Raw genomic sequence first — 17,446 nt, forward strand, 5'->3', positions numbered from 1 at the left:
CTTGGGGACACATTAACTCTTTGAGATGCCCATTAGACTTCCAAGTGGAGCTACTAAGCGTTCTGGTGAATACATGAATCAGGGCTTCAGGGAAGAGGACTAGGCTAGAGATAAAGATTTGGGACTTACCAGCATGTAAATGGTATTGAAAGCAATGGGATTAAATGAGGTCACCTAGAAAGTGAAGGAAGACAGAAAAGAACAGGTTTGAGTTTTGAGGAATTCCACACTTTAGAAGTTGGGAAGTTAAGGAGGAGACTGAGAAGGAGTGGCCAATATGATAGGAAAAGAACCAAGAAAGTACTAGATGCCAAATGAAGAAAAATGCTTCAAGAAGGATTAGCTGTGTCACATGACATTATAGTGTCGACGAAAAATTAATCAGGCGACCTAAGAAAGAATTGGAAAATTTATTCAAGACAAATTGAGGGTTAAAACCCAAGAAGAGCATCTCAGAAAGCTCTGAGAACTGTTCTGCCCCTTAGAAGTCAAGATACAGTTTATATAAGCTTTTTGAGACAGAGGGCTGTACATTAAATGACCTATTATTGACAGTTTACAAAATCCAGATTTTAGTGCCATTGTGGTGGGTCATGTGACCCTGTATAATCTAGAAGGAATGTTCTCTTTTAAGGCATTGTCTTGCTGATGCTAGGAGAATGTTGCTGTTTATGGTTGAGCAGGTATTCCTGCTGACCGGGGAAGGTTTGATCAATGCATAATACAGATACACAAGGCACAGTGAGGGGAGAGGGGAGGCCAAAGCGCAGAGAAGAATTTTTATGTTTAAATTTTTCTTGTCTTGCCATAAATATGAATTTTATTTCATAGTGGTAAGATGATAAAATAGTAAGATGAAGTCTAAGAATCCATTTGACTATATGGTAATTGTTGGTGGCTTTGTCAAGAGTTGTTTCTGTGGAGTAGTAGGTATGCAGGTCTAATTGAAATGGAATATAGTTTGTCGAAGGAATTTTGTTGTGAAGAACGGAGAACTGGGGTAATAGCTAGCATTGTGGGAGCAAAGGCTTCCTTTAAGAAGGGAGAAATTATAGGATGATTCAGTAGTAAGGGGAAAATTGATGATGCAGGAGAAAGAGGGGGCAAATGAAGGGATGATATCTTTTAGTAGGCAGAAGGGCATTAGATTCAATTCAAGAGAGGGAAGGGATAGAAACACAATGTATCTATTGTACCTGGAAAAAAGACAAAATATATGATTGCAAGTTCCTGATAAATTCATGGATGTAGTGGAAATTCTGTACTGATTGCTGCTATTTTCTCAATGCAAAAAAGAATCTGGGTCACCAGCTCAGACTGTGAAGAGTGGAGGTCTAACAGATTTGAGAAGAGACAAGAAGTTGTGAAAGAATGTAAGAGTTTGGGAGAGTGATTGGATTAGGGAAATTAGTAGGATTTCCAGGTACCAGTAGGGGGGCCCATTTGAAGTTAGTCCTGGTTAATTTAAGGTGAGACCAGTCAGCGCGCGTGCGCGCACACGTGTGTGTGTGTGTGTGTGTGTGTGTGTGTGCGTGTGTGTGTGTTAGAAGAAGGAGGAGGCTTGGGTCAAGATAATGAGGGTGCTGCAAAGAAATGATTATAATGTTAGGGTCTAAGACATTCATTGGGTCTACTAGTCAACCAGCTATCCAGTTCTTTTGCTGCATTCTAACTCAGTTCATGGCAAAGAGTAGTGCTCAGTAAATGGCTGGTTGTTTTTACAGTGATGAGGATGGGGACAACATTGTCCTGAACCCTGTCTTCAGGAAGCTTATCTCCAGATTTGCCTCTTAAGAGGCAAACTTCAGAGTCCATCCTATGCACTGATACCATATTAATCTTTTCAAAACAATGCTTTCACCCATCAGTTCCCCTGCTGGAGAACCATCAGGGGAATCCACATTCCTATAGAATTACAGATTCTTCTTAATTCATTTCTTATCCTTTCTAAAAAAGCCTTTTCTCAAGATTTTGTATTTTATGACTGGAATTCCCTTCAGAAATCCCTGTATTTTGTATTAACTATGGTTAATATAGGGCCCAATTAAGTGTGCACTCTGTGTGTGTGTGTGTGTGTGTGTATAAATATACATGCTTAAGATTTGAAGATGATAGTGAAAAAATTGGTATTTTACAATTTAAATGAGCAGTACAAATGGAGAAATAGAACTAGATTTTAAGATTGCAGGTTTATATAATCATATAATAATGAAGTATTAAGCATTTCCATCTTTAAAATGTCTGCTGTTAGTTGAACTAAAATACCTAAAAGGAGCATATGCTTTTGATAATGACAGACTAGGAAATATGTGGATCAGCTCTCCACATGAGAACTAGAAGAATCAGACAAAATATTTTTAAAAATATCTCCATGAAGGGCAGTGAAGAATTAAGAGGCCAAGATCCTGGAGAGATGGGAAACCTGGAGAGGTGAGCTCAGCATTTGGGGCTGCTTTTCCCTTAGAGGAAGCTGCCAGTTCTGGAAGAGACAGCTTGAGAGGCTGAGAAGTGAAGCAAAGCTTTTGACAACCTCGTAGGGCTTGGGGACCAAAAATTGGAGTTCAGAATCGGAGAGAGAGGGTCTCAGGTCTGAGTCTACTAGTGCTGTGGGTTGAGACCATGAAGGGGTATGCCCTTGGACTAAGAGTGAACTAACCGCAAATAGCCTGGCCCTTGCAAGTATTGAAGCACAGCTTCAGATAATCTGTCCTTAAAATTAGATTAAATTAACCCCTGTTGTTAGTGTTCCTAGCTGCCTGCAAGAAACAAATGTAATCTGCTTTAAGGGAAACTAGCATTGTAGGCTTCAGTTATTTCCTCAGTTTTTAAAATGTAGTGTCTAGCTCTAAATAAAAAATAAACAGAGATACTACTGCACATCCATTAAAATGGCTAAAATCCAAAACACTGACAGAACCAAATGCTGGTAAGGATATGGAACAATAGAAACTTTCATTTATTGCTGGTGGGATTGTAAAATGGTACAGCCATTTTGAAAGACACTTTGGCAGATTCTTACAAAGTTAAAACATAGTCTGGCCATACAGTCCAGCAGTCATGCTCCTAGGTATTCATTCAGATGAGTTGAAAATGTATGTTCACACACACAAAAAAACTGCACACAAACGTTTGTATCAGCTTTATTCATTATTGCCAAAAGTTGGAAGCAAGCAATATGTCCTTCAGTAGGTGAAGGTTAAAAAACTTTGCTGTATCCATACAAGAGAATATTATCCAGTGACAAAAAGAAATGAGCTATTAAGCCATGCAAAGACATGGAAGAACCTTAAATGCATATTGCTAAATGAAAAAGGCCAGTCTGAAAAGACTATATACTGTAAGGTTTCAAATATATGACATTCTGGAAAAGGCAAAACTATGGAGACAGAAAAAAAATCAGTGATTGACAGTTTGTGGGGTAGGAAGTAGGGATGAATAGGTAGAGCACAGGGAATTTTTAGGGTAGTGAAACTATTCTGTATGATACCGCAGTAGTGCATAGAGGACAGTTTGCATTTGACAAAACCATAGAACTGAACAACACAAAGAGTGACAATGTAAACTGGACTTTAGTTGATAATAATGTATCAGTATTGGTTTATCAATTTTAACAAATTTCTATTAATAATAATAATTTTAAAAATAGCTGCATGAGGAAATAACATTGAAAATCAAGAGAAGTAACAATCAATATAAAGAAACCCCCCATAGGGGATCCAGGTAATGGAGTTATCAGATACAGAATTTAAAATTACCGTGTTGTAGATGCTCAGAAATAAAAGAAATGCTTGAGAATTGACCAGTAAACTACAAAACATTTTTTTAAATGGCAGGCTTAGAACTAAAAAACACAGTAACTGAATTATGAACTCTGTGTATAGATTTAACAGCATCCTCACTGCCTCCGCAAGGCATGAGCAGAAGTCAATGAAGCAGAGGTTATACAATAGAGAAAATTTAACTTGCCAAGAGCTGATCAATCTGAAAAGATTGATAAAATGGCTTCTCCCCAAACTCCTCATAAAGTAGGTAGGTAGGTAGATGAATAAACACAATGGACAATATAATGAATGAAAAAGGGGTATCACTATACATCTTATAGATATTAAAACAAAAAGACTATTATAAGAACAACTGTGTTAATTATGCAATTTTGATGAAATGAACAAATTCCTTGAACATCTCAACAAAACTAATACAAGAAGAATTAGGAAATCTAAATAGTCCTGTATCCATTAGGGAAATGGACTCCTTAATTTAAAACCTTCCATAGAGAAAATTTGGTATTTATATATATATATTGCAAAATGATTACCACAATAAGTCTAGCTAACATCCATCACCATATATAGCTACAGAATTTTTTTTCTTGTAATGACAACTTTTAAGATATCGCTCAGTAACTTTCAAATATTGCAATGTGTATCATTAACTATAGTCACCATGCTGTACTTTACATTCACAGAACTTATTTATTTTATAACTGGAAGTTTGTACCTTCTGACCTCCTTCACCCATTTCACCCATCCCCCAGCCCCTGCCTCTGGCAACTGCCAGTCTGTTCTCTGTATCTTTGAGCTTATTTTATTTATTTTTTAAAGATTCCACATGTAAGTGAGATTATGTGGTATTTTTTCTTTCTCAGTCTGGTTTATTTCACTTAGCAAAATGCCCTTAAGGTCCATCCATGTTGTCACAAATGGCAAGATTTTCTTCTCTTTTATGGCTGAATAATATTCCAGTGTGTATATCTCATCTTCTTTATCCATTTATCCATTGATGGACATGTCTTGGCTGTTGTAAATACTGCTGCAGTGAACATGGGGGTGCATATGCCTTTTCAAGTTAGTGTTTTTGTTTTTTTTCACTAAATACCCAGAAGTGGAATTGCTGGTAGTTCTATTTTTAATTTTTTGAGGAACCTTCGTGTTATTTTCCATAGTGGCTGCATAAACTTACATTCCCACCAACAGTGCGTGAGAGTTCCCTTTTCTCCACATTCTCACCATTTCATTGTTTCTTGTCTTTTTGAGAATAGCCATTCTGACAGTTGTAAGGTGATATCTCATTGTGGTTTTGACTTGCATTTCTGTGATGATCAGTTCTTTCTTTACATACACAATTAGAAAATAAAATATATACCATTTACATTAGCATAAAAATATAAAATATTTAGGAACAAATCTAATACAAGATAGGTAAATATTGCTAAGAAAAACTAAAGAAGACCTAGATAAAGGGAAAGTATATCACACTTGATTTGAAAGACTCAATATTATTAAGATGTCAGTTCTTCCCAAACTGATCTGTAGATTGAATGCAATCCTAATCAAAATTTCATTAGTTTTCCTTGTGGAAATTGGAAAGTAGATTCTAAAATTCATATGAAAGTACAAAGGACTAGAACAACCAAGGCAATCTTGAAGAAAAACAACAAAGCTGGAGGACTTAACACTACTAGATATCAAGATTTACTTTAAGCTACAGTCATTAAAACAGTGTGGTATCGGCATAAGGATAGACAGACAAATGGAACAGAATACAGTCCAGGAATAGTATATGAACACCTGACTTACCACAAAGTACCACTGCCTTTCAATAGGGAAAGGATGGTCCTTTAATGATGTGGAGTCAATTGGTTATCATTAACCCAACCTAATTAGATAAAAATGAACCGCAGACCCAAATGTGACAAGTAAAAAAATAAAGCTGCTAGAAAAAAACTTGGGGAGAAAATCTTAAGATCTTGGGATAAGATTTTTTAAACAGGACATAAAAAGCACTAACTGTAAAAGATATGGTTGATAATTTGGATTTTATTACAATTAAGGACTTCTTTTTATAACACGACACTCTTATGGGAAAAAAATGTTACCACACACTGAGAGAAGGTCAATCTGCAACACAAATATCTGACAAAGGATTCGTATTCTGAATATATAAAGAACTCCTACAAATAAGAAACAGATTACTCAAAAAAAATTTTTTTTAAACAGGCAAAAGAGTAAGACAAGCACTTCACAAAAAAAGGATATCCAGATGGTCAGTATTCATAAGAAAAGGTAATCACCCTCATTAGCTAACAGGAAATGCACATTAAAGCTACAGTGATATATTATTCTATTCCACCAGAGTAGCTAAAATTTTAAAAGACCGACCACACCAAGTGTTGGTAAGGATGTAGAGCAATTAGAACTGTTGCATATTGCTGGTGGGCATGTAATTAGTAATTAGTTAGAACCACTTTAGAAAACTGACAGTTTTTACTAAAGATAAAACATATGTATACTGTATGACTCATTCCTGGGTATATACTCAAAGAGAAATGAGGACATATATCTACCAAAAGCATATTCAGGAATGTTCATAAAACTTGATTCATAGTAGCTTCAAAGTAGAAAACAATTCAAATTCTTATCAGTAGGAGAAGGGATAAAATATAGTGTGTTTGTAAAATGGATAACAGCATAACAGTAGAGAGGAACTGTGACATGCAATAACATGGCTTAGTCATAGGGATAAAATGTTGAACAACAACCAAAAAATCCAGAAACAGAAGTGTATATAGTGTATGATTTCTTTGATGTGGGTAGGTGAATGAATAGACAGAGTCCTGAGTCACCTGTAAATATATACATACTTGTGCTAATAAAGGACAGAAGGGTGGTTCCTGGGCCAGGGTAGGCGATGAATGAGCTATACCTGTAAGCAGTAACATGACTAAATCTCGCAGTATTGAGTGAAAGGAAAAAGCCATCTGTAAAAGAATGTGCACTGTGACTCCATTTGTATGAAGTTCAAAAATACGCAAAACTACAGCTTTGGAAGTAAATTAGTTGGTTACCTTTTCAGAGGACAGAGGGGGTAGAGATTGAAAGGAGGGAAGGGTAGGGGCCCTTTTGGTAAGGCAGTGCTCTTGACCTGTGAGGTAACAACACCAGCATTTGCTTCGTGGTTTTACATTTTGCTTTACATTTGCATTATGTGCATTTTTCTGTAAGCCTGTTATACTTAGGTAAAGAGTTAGAAACCAAAAATCTAAAAGGTCTGGAGCTACTAAGTGATCGTCAACATTTATAGGTGTTTTTCTGTAAAAAAAAAAAAAAACGACCTGTTTATAAAACTGAAAAAGTGTTACCTTTTTTCATTTACTACTTTTGCATTATACATAGATTTTTCCATATTAGAAAATTTTCCCTTTGTGAAGTTTAAATTTTTTTCTTTTTAATATTTAGAAAGGCATGCTTTCAAACTGAGATGCATCCATAATCAATCTTATCTGTCTGATCCTTTAATTTACTACTTTGGTAGCAATTGATCAGTTGCAAACATGCTTTTAAATTTTATATTTACAGTTGTTTTAAACCCATGATAATCTTCTGGGAAAATGAACAGTCATGATTATGAGGTGACAGGTAAACTCATTAGTAAAATTTGACTCCTTCCGTTCCTAGATCTCTTATTTGCACAATTTCCTTATTGATATCAATTTTCTGGTTTGACATTTATAATGGTTCTGTTTGTCACGTTGAGGATATGAGGTAGATCTGTGTTTTATTATCTTTAAAATTTTTAGTAAGCATCATATCTACTAATCTTTGCTCCTAGTATTCCCTGAAAATACTCACCTCTAAGTAAAATTTTTTTGGTGAGTAAAATATTCACTATATAGCTTTGTTCAAATAGGAGAGTATGTATTACCATACTTGCTCATATTAATTGTTTCTCTTTTTCTAGAGAAAATCTCTCCATGAAAACAAGTTGAAGAGAATGCAGGAAAAGGTAGAAGTCTTGGAGGCAAAGAGAGAAGAATTAGAAACAGAAAATCAGGTGTTAAATAGGTAATGTGTTTGTATGTATACATACCCCATGTGGCTATTTTGATATTATACAACTTTATTTCTGAGTATAATGCACTTGGGTTTCTTTTAAAATATACATTTAAAAGAATTCTAAAACTATGCATTAGACTCCTAATTCATTATCTTTGCTATTTTTTTTCTGATTGAATGTTTCTTCAAACCAAAAGGTCTTTAACACATGCATTTGTATTACAGTTGGGACTGACAGGAGAGGTCAGTCACTGGCTTTGGGTAGCCAGGAGTGGTGTGAATCCTTGCTACTGAGACGAGACAGTTTAGTGATTACAAGTTTCTAAAATTGTGGCCACAACTTTGAATCAAAGTTCGGTTTTTTTATTTTTTGGTATGGAAAATACTGGGCAGTAGCTTCTGGTTTTTCATTTACATCCAAGCACAGCTAATAATCTGCATCATTAGCATTTTGGAGCAGAGAAGATTTACCATATTAAGATGGTGGTAGTGGCAGTGCATGACCCATGTGATTCAAGTTAATAAAATCTTTTCAAATTCAGGTAGTTAGTAGTAGTCTTCAGCATTTAGACAGTATCAGACTTTTCTGTAATGGGAATTGCCTGTAGAGCAAGCAGTGATGTTTTTTATAATGTGCACTGATCTTCTTGGGTATAATTATTACCAAAATGTGAACAGTTGTGTTTTTTTTAGAACATCCAAGAGGTTTCTAGACTGTGGAATAAATGCCAACTTTATAATACTCTCTGTTCCAAAGTAAGAAGCCACCAAATTCATTCTAAAACAAAATTCAACTTAATATTTCAAAATTAATGGTTATGGAGGAGGTATTACCAATTCAAGATTGGGCAGCTATGGCACAGATGGCCTAGAACTTCGAATGGTTTTGAAACTATATTTGATTACTGGTGTGATTGATCGTCAGGAAATTTATGTCCCAAAAGGTGGTGATCTGTGAAAATTGACCATATTTCACCTACAAAAATGGCATTCATAAGATTCAACCTAGGGCTTCCCTGGTGGTGCAGTGTTTAAGAATCTGCCTGCCAATGCAGGGGACACGGGTTCGAGCCCTGGTCCAGGAAGATCCCACATGCTGTGGAGCAACTAAGCCCGTGCGCCACAACTACTAAGCCTGTGCTCTAGAGCCCGTGCACCACAACTACTCAGCCTGCACTCTAGAGCCCGTGCGCCACAACTACTGAAGCCCTAGAGTCTGTGCTCTGCAACAAGAGAATGCACTGCAATGAGAAGCCCACGTACTGCAATAGAGTAGCCCCCCCCCCCCAGAAAAATGAGTAGCTCCCACTCACTGCAACTAGAGAAAGCCCACGTGCAGCAATGAAGACCCAACACAGCCATAAATAAATAAACAAATAAATAATTCCCTTTAAAAAAAAAAGATTCAACCTACCATTTTCTCTATTTCTATTTGATTCCTGCAGTAAAATAAGGCACCCTTTTGGTCTAAGGAGTCTCCTTTTAGTTCAGGATTCATGGGTTGGTGGAGTAAAGTGGAAATGAAAGTAAAAGTATCAAAAGATTTTTAATCTTTGATTAATTGGCAAATAAAACTTTAAAATCAGTTGATAGCCTGCAGGGCCAACAATAACGCATATAATTAAGATGTCATATCATGTTTCTGTTTATCTTTCTAGATAAACCAAATTTTATGTGTATATTATATATAGATAAATCTTATAATTTAGAAATCCTTCTGTTCCAATTAAAATTATGTTCTATGACTCATACCATTTTTCAATAGAATGTAACTGTATTAAATAACAGAAACACTTTTTCTTTTTAAGACAAAATGTTCCATTTGAAGAACATACAAGGCTTCAAAAAAGACTAAAGGATATACAGAGAAGACATAATGAATTTCGAAGTTTAATTTTGGGTCCTAACATACCTTCAACAGCATCCATCAATCCTGTAAGCTTTCAGTCACCAGCTGTGATTCCAGGCGTGGAACTATCCTTTCCTCCTCATATGCAGGTATGAGCATTTATTTTAGGGAAAAAAGTTAGATAAATATTTCCATACGTTTTTACCTCTTTAAATAGTTAAAAACCTAAATCTTTACCAGAAAAGTCTGCTGAGAGGCATAGTGGATTTGAGTCTATCCTATCCTTTAGCGATGGTGCTAGGAGTAAAGTCTCCTGTCGGGCAATTGAAAGGAAGAAGCTTAACTGATAAGTCTTTGAATAACTGTTGAGTTTGTAGTCACTCATACAATACTAATTACTACCAACATTTACGCAAATATACTGCACTATGTATTTTCCATACAATATTTAATCCTAATGAAAAATGCTTTGAGGGAAGGTATTGGTATTCCCAATTTGCAGATGAGGAAGCTGAGTCAGAGAGGTGAAATGACTTGACTAAGGTCATAGCTAAGTGAGAGTTGAATTTCATACCTAAATCTAATTCCAAAACCTGAGATGGTTCTACTTTATCAGATCCCTGAGATGTTGATGGAATCAAATTGATTGGATGATTTTCAGAAGATGAACTGTTATTAAGCAATGACATTTTGTAATGTTGAAAGCAGTGAAGATTTTTAATGTTGTAAGTCACTGAATTGAATCTCAAACGAAGTGCTTTGTTTATATAATAAACTGCTATTAAACTCTCATCACATTAGAAAGTTGCCATATAAGTACAGCTGGGCCCTACATTACTATTATCTAATTCACTCCCTGGTGAATTTTACACCTAGAGAGGAACAGACTTTGGGTTTTTGCTGAAGGCTACAGCCAGAGGCAGGAGAGAAGCAAGGACTAGTTGGTAGTCTAGACCATGCTGGTGTTCTTAGACTGCTAAAATGGTCATCCTTTTCTTGCCAGATGTTGCAGGCCTGAATAAAAGAGGCACTGAGGCCACTGCCTAACGGTTATTTTTCCACCAGTTTTTCTAACAGTCTTTTTTGGTGTGCTTTTTCTTTTCTTTTTTTCCCCTCTTTCTGTGCTTTTAAGGAGGAGCAGCATCAAAGAGAACTCTCTCTACTTCGCAAAAGACTAGAAGAACTAGAAACAACACAAAGAAAACAACTAGAGGAACTTGGACTTCCTGGGGAATGATTTTCTTGGAGAAAAGGCAGATCAAAAGGGATGAAATCAGTGACTCAATAAGGCCTGAAGTTTTAACGTATGTGGTATTTAGATACTTTATTACTGTTTGCCAAAACACTTGAATGTGCCTCAAGATAAGGTACCAGTACATGATGTATTGAATGAATGTCAGGATTTTAGGGTTATACTAATGATAAGTGAAGCACTAAAGCAGCTTCAGAGATATTTATAATATTATTGACAACCCTTTGAGAATGTGAAATAAATGAATAAAAGGAACTCATTAGGGAATCAAGTTTTAAAATTATTTTATTAATCTTACTTTGTTGAATTTTTTGGCATTTTGCCTAAAACATGCCCATCTTGAATTCCCTCTTCCTCTTTGAGATGCTTGGCAATAACAGGGTCAGTGAACATTTTCTGGTTTACTATATATGAGTTACAAACCTCTAGTTCTTGAAAAATGACAATTTTAAAGTTAGTATAAAAAAATAAGATATCTAGATATATATTATAAAACACTACCTTTTCTAAAAGCTGTGTGCACATAATTTATTAAAGAGCTTAATATTTTTCTAACTGCATTGTTTTGTGTTTAATTTGGTTTTAACCATACAGTGTAGAAGATCTCACTAATTTTGGCTTCGTTGGGTTAGGATTGATAGGAAGTAACAAAGTACAAATAATTAAATCCTGTGGCTGTATAAAACAAGGGCCATTCATTGTAAAACTTGCACCCAGTGGGGTCCCTTTAGAAATATTGCTGGTTTTTAACTTTTCCTCCTCCTGTTTTGGATCTAACCAAACTGTTATAAATGTTTTATTTCTGTGGCTGCGTTGGGTTTTCGTTGCTGCATGTGGGCTTTCTCTAGTTGCAGGGGCAGGGACTACTGTTCATTGCAGTGCGTGGGCTTCTCATTGCGGTGGCTTCTCTTGTTGTGGAGCACGGACTCTAGGGGCGTGGGCTTCAGTAGTTGCGGTGCACGGGCTTAGTTGCTCCGCAGCATGTGGGATCTTCCTGGACCAGGGCTCGAACCCGTGTCCCCTGCATTGGCAGGTGGATTCTTCACCACTGCGCCACCAGGTAAGTCCCCATTTGCTTTTTGTTTTTTTAAAATTTTATTTATTAATTTTTGCTGTATTGGGTCTTCGTTTCTGTGCGCGGGCTTTCTCTAGTTGCGGCAAGCGGGGGCCACTCCTCATCGCGCTGCGCGGCCCTTTCACTGTCGCGGCCTCTCTTGTTGTGGAGCACGAGCTCCAGAAGCGCAGGCTCAGTAGTTGTGGCTCACGGGCCTAGTTGCTCCGCGGCATGTGGGATCTTCCCAGACTAGGGCTCGAACCCGTGTCCCCTGCATTGGCAGGCAAGATTCTCAACCACTGCGCCACCAGGGAAGCCCCCCCCCATTTGCTTTTTTATGTAACATTTTTAAGGCATTCTGCTGGAATAACTTCACGTCAACAAGGCAAAGCTCAAGTCTGCCGGACTAAGTGGAATGTTCATCATCCAGTAGTCCTCACATTCAGAAGTCAAAGTTAATTGATAGTGGAGGCCAGGAGTGAAAGTGCACAGCCTTAACATCATTTAGAAGAAACCAGATTTACTTACTATATCTATAGCTGCTAATTTACAGAGCGTATACAGTGAAAAATAATTAATTTCCATGGAGCCACTCAGAATTTAAAAATCTATTATAACTAGAAATTTTGAAGGAGGAAAAAGACAAAAACAGTCCACATTTACATCAAAATGTTTATTTTTGGATATAGACATTTAAAACATTCATCTCCAAGAACGGCTTCAATCAGGTATACAATAAGAAATAGACTTTAAATCCCTAATACAGAAAAAGGTAACAGAATTAATTTTTAAATGCTGCTGTAGACACTAGTGTTAGAAAAAGAAAGTTGTTTATAAATGGTTTTGCACCAAAAAAATATGCAAAGAAACTTGAAAATAGACAATGTTTGCCATTTGTTTCTCTGGTTGCTGTTTAATATAGACCCAGTGACTGATTGTCTTCAGCACACATCTAATTTGGCCATTTACTGCATTTGGCTAATGTGATCCAGATAGTGCTTTTCACTGGAGGATTGACAAACACGCTACATACATTAGTGAATCTTCACACCACCTCAGTGAGGTAGGTTAGAAATATTATACAGAAATTGAGGCACGAAGAGGTAAGTGACTTGCCCAAAGTTCCCAGCAGCACAGTCCCTGGAAAAGAAGGTAAGTCTCCACACAGGACTCATGTGCCAGAGAGCTGGACAGGGACACCCTCATGTAGCATTTACTGAATACTTAGATAAAGCTGTAACTGATCCTTTGAGATTTCTTAGCATTTCTGTACCCTAAAGAAGGGAAGTCTTCTGGGCAACTCTCCTACCCTTGGCTCTCAACTCTCCTACTATTGTGAACCCCTTCGCATCAAGACTATAGCAGCCTTAGATGGGGACCAGACCTCTCACCTTTATAAGTAACCTATTTGGTAGTATTTTTGAGGTGTGTCCATTGGACAGATAATAGTCGAAAGCGACAGGATTGGGAAGGTGCCTATCAGGGCAATAAATGCTTATTTTCTCTGATCAGTTTGTGAGGTGTCACCTCTCACTCTTTACCAGAGAGTGAGGAGCAAAAAGAACTGCATTCATTTAAGACAAACTCACATTTAAATCCTGATATCCCATACAGTGTTGGTAAATGATTTTAAGGAATGTGTGATCAATGTTTTATTTGCTACTTGAAAAAATTTCTTTCCTCAATCTGGGATTTGGAGCACCAAGGGTAAAGGTGCCACAAGGAAAGTTTGAGAGTTGCCAATTACACTTTTTACTTCTGGTTTAATAGAAGGAAAACACAGTGGTATTAAAGTTGGTCATGAGCAGCAAAAATTCAGGAATAAAAAATCAGCAATAAAAAGACTACAGTATAACTAGATAGGGAATTCTTTTAAAAAAAGGCATGAATAAAACAGGTTTTTTTAAACTCTTTCTCTTGTGAGGAATACTCTCAAAAAGTACATCGTAAGACTAAGATACCAAGTTGTATACTAATATTTTTCAGGCCACGGGCCTCAAATATATATATTCGTATATAATACTCCAGTGTGAACAGCAATTTCATGAAATGTAAAATGTATTTTTTTTTTTAAATCACACACAAGTATTTATAACCACAGGGTTCACCAGAAATCTAAAGCAAGGAGGTAGATAGTAATATAGAGATGTAGGATTAGGGGAGTGAGTTACTCTTCCACAGGCAGTTCTGATCGAAGTGTTTAGACAGAAATAAGCTACTGTTTTTTTTTTTTTTTTACAATAGCCAACATGTCCACTATCAAATACATTTAATATGAAAAAAATAAAATGAAGAAAACGTACATACTTTAAAGTGTCTGGGTAAAATGCTGTCGCATTTAAAGAAGCCTACTCCCTCTCCTTGCTTTAGAGTTCATTAGTGAAATGGAGGTGAGTTTGATGGAGTACAGTCGGTGACCACTGAAAAAACACGAGCCCTTTCAACAATGTTGCAACACTGTTAGTTTTTGGTTTAAAAACACACACACTCACAAATGCTAAGTGTACACACTACCAAATTCTGCGGTCAGCTTTTCCAAGAACTACCGGGGAAAGTTTCAATGCTGCAAGTCCTCAAGGTTGCCCTAACACCCCTACCTTGTTTCCAGATGACTCATTTCACGTTTTGTTTTGATCACTGGCAATGTTCCTTGTCTGCAGAGGTGCAGTGTAGTCACAAGTGCTACACAGCTGTAGTTTTCAAACAAAACCACGTATATCATTGTGCTTAAGTGGAGACTGTAGTTACAATACTGACCCTTGCTTACTGGCCCTGTAGTCTCTGTGAACAAGGAGGCTGTTTGTGACAACCACTCCAACTCTATGTACAGAAGCGCTCCCACAGTACACACACAGGCACAGTGCGTGGTATGCTTTCTAAAAGCTGTGCATGTGCCTTTCTCTCTCAAAAAAAGACAGTGCTCAAAGTGGAACCTATGTGCAAACTTAAAAAATTAACGACACAGAGTAGCTTAAGCAGCCATTTTGCTCCCAAGTCGTCTGAAGAACTTTACCAGATTAAGCCAGGCCCCAGAGTGCTTACATCCACTTGCATTTCTTCTTTTCATCAAATAAGACTTTTACATGCAAGAGTTGTTTCTGAGCTTCTTCCAGCCCTCGTTCTCTTTCTAGTTTATTTAGAATCTGTTGACAATTAGAACAGTTATTTTAGATAGTGTGGTTTTAGCATTACAATTGTTTTTTTTTTTTTGCATTCCTGATGCTGTGAGTGGTAAAATCTGTATGAAACAGATGCCAACATTTTCTTCAGTCATTTAATACTCACTTTGCAAGTTGTTTTGCTAAGTCATTATCACAGGATCAACAACGCTTAGGTTTAAAATAGAAGCTCACAAGAAATACCGAACTATTTGCTTACAAATATGGGGCCAGAATTTCAAGGCCCTGTTTTATGCATTATGTTACAGCCATTCCAAGCACAGCAAGCATTCCTGGGCAGCCAACATGCAGGCAAGTATTTCTTCTTAAATGCAGCAGGCAGGGGCATCCTGGTCAGAGACGTCTACTTCCCTTCCCTTCCCTTCCCTTCCCTTCCCTTCCCTCCCCTCCCCTCCCCTTCCCTCCCCTCCCCTCCCCTCCCCTCCTGGGCAGTGTAGTCCCTCCTCTCCCCTCCCTTCCCCAGTGCTTCCCTTCTAACCCCTGACCCCTGGAAAGAGGGATGCTTATCATGTTCAAGGAACTCATTGCCTCTACCCTACCTTAGTGCTTCACTTGATCTTCAAGTAGCAAATGGAATTGGTGAGCTATTCTCACCATTGACATGGATAGCCTGTCCCAGCATGACTGAGTGGGGGGAATCAGGGAAGGGGGAATTAACATATTTGGAAACAGCGCATCTGATGACTGTGTCTGTGTGAATTCCCAAAGAAAAAAATCCAGATTAAGGAGGATTAATCATAAAGGAGAATGGTTTATTGAAATAGTTGCTTAAGTTAGAAAATATGTCATACTTTAACTACTGAATACAGAATCTAGGCGATTTAACAAGCTTAGCTTTCATTTTAGCAGATTACAACCAAGCATAAGCAGGCCCCTTTTATTAGGACCACTACTTACTCATCAAAGTTAAGTATGCCAGTATGGCTATAGGCCCCATTAACTCAAATGTAAATGGTTGGTCCAAAGGCGAGCAGCATAATAAAACTATGAGGGGCAGCAGCCACGCGCAGGGTCTGGCTTGGTGCCAGGATCCCCCATCTCAGACAGGCTTCCTGGCCTCCCTTTCTGGCCATTTAGGATGCCAGAGCTGTCCTGAGACCTACAGAATGCTTTATAACCAAATTCTGGTGACTGATTCATATCTAGTTTTTAAAATGTTATTTAAAATCTTACCTCATCAAAATATTTTACGATGTATTTGTAGATTTCTGTCAAGGCCACTTCTTCATTAAATTCATTTTCATGTTTCTTAAAGAAATAAAGCCTTGTTGAGAGATTCTGCAATGGCTTTTTTTTTTTTTTTTTAAGAAATATCCAAATACAGTCTTTCTACTTTGTAACAATACCTTAGATTCCTGAGTTAAGAATTCTTCCATCTCTGAAGATGACAATGGAGGCAAATCCCTGATTGCTTTGTAATAAGACTTGACTTCCTCTTTGTAGGTTGGGATATCCTTGGCATAGAGAAGTTTATTAGTTGGTGCTTCCTGAAAAACAACCACCACCAAAAGAGTTTTTTAAAAAACCATGGGGAATTTATAAGAGTACCAGTGTAGCTGAACCTCCACCACGATTATCTCGTGGTAAAAAGGACTCTTCATACAGCAGGCCTTCATAAACGTTGTTGACTGCCTGACTGACTGCTATCCAGATAGTTCTGGTGAGTCACTGTTATTTTCAGGCAGATTAAATGCTAATATATTCTGCCTTCCTCTCATAAAAGAACTGAACTTATTATTTTTGCATGATTTTGAGTTACTGTAACAATGGAACTTACTGCACTCATAGTTCATTACTAATAGTTGTAAAAAGCCTGAATTAAAACGTTTGCTCTCATCCTCACCCACCAGTGAATTCTGGCATTTATAAAAGGTTTGAGTGTAGGTCTGATTGATTGAGCCCTTTATATAACCATGAACGTGGCAGGTAATTGGCAGTGGCAGGTTTTCCTGCTTGTCCCTTCTATTTTATTAGATTATAAAGATCTTCCAGTGTCCTCAGGAAAGAGCGTGGTCATTAGTATTGGTGGCTCTGATGTCTCATTTTGCAAAAATTCCCTGGCAGTTTGAATGTTTTTAAGTAATTTTGACAGTGATATTAAAATTTAAATGAAGATTTGTTTTTAAAAGTTATAATTTTGACAAAATTAACATCTGCTGTCAAAGAAGAACTAATAAATAGTCAATCTAAGAAAGAAATGGAAAAATGTATTCGGGCCAACCTGAGGATTATGACCCAGGAGATAGCCTCTCAGAAAGCTGTGAGCACTGTTTGGAAGAG

The 17,446-nt window shown here is 37.2% G+C and overlaps 2 protein-coding genes across 4 annotated transcripts in view; one reads left to right on the top strand and one right to left on the bottom strand.

Annotated features, from left to right (window-relative positions):
- Positions 1-11,484, top strand: part of CEP83 (centrosomal protein 83) — a 111,207-nt gene extending 99,723 nt beyond the window's left edge. For all 3 annotated transcript variants that reach the window (XM_032646005.1, XM_032646003.1, XM_032646004.1), the window contains 3 exons: positions 7,738-7,841; positions 9,641-9,830; positions 10,814-11,484. In XM_032646005.1, the coding sequence (XP_032501896.1) occupies positions 7,738-7,841; positions 9,641-9,830; positions 10,814-10,918 (399 nt within the window). In that variant the 3' untranslated portion in view covers positions 10,919-11,484. The remainder of the gene's footprint in view (positions 1-7,737; positions 7,842-9,640; positions 9,831-10,813) is intronic.
- Positions 11,485-12,639: 1,155 nt separating this feature from the next.
- The window catches only part of PLXNC1 (plexin C1), a 142,446-nt gene continuing 137,639 nt past the window's right edge, over positions 12,640-17,446 (bottom strand). Inside the window, exons 29-31 of the mRNA XM_032646827.1 lie at positions 16,513-16,653; positions 16,340-16,414; positions 12,640-15,130 (exon numbers count right to left, since the gene is read on the bottom strand). Of these exons, the coding sequence (XP_032502718.1) occupies positions 15,026-15,130; positions 16,340-16,414; positions 16,513-16,653 (321 nt within the window). The 3' untranslated portion in view covers positions 12,640-15,025. The remainder of the gene's footprint in view (positions 15,131-16,339; positions 16,415-16,512; positions 16,654-17,446) is intronic.

This window comes from Phocoena sinus, chromosome 10, assembly GCF_008692025.1.
Source record: "Phocoena sinus isolate mPhoSin1 chromosome 10, mPhoSin1.pri, whole genome shotgun sequence".
NCBI lineage: Eukaryota > Metazoa > Chordata > Mammalia > Artiodactyla > Phocoenidae > Phocoena > Phocoena sinus.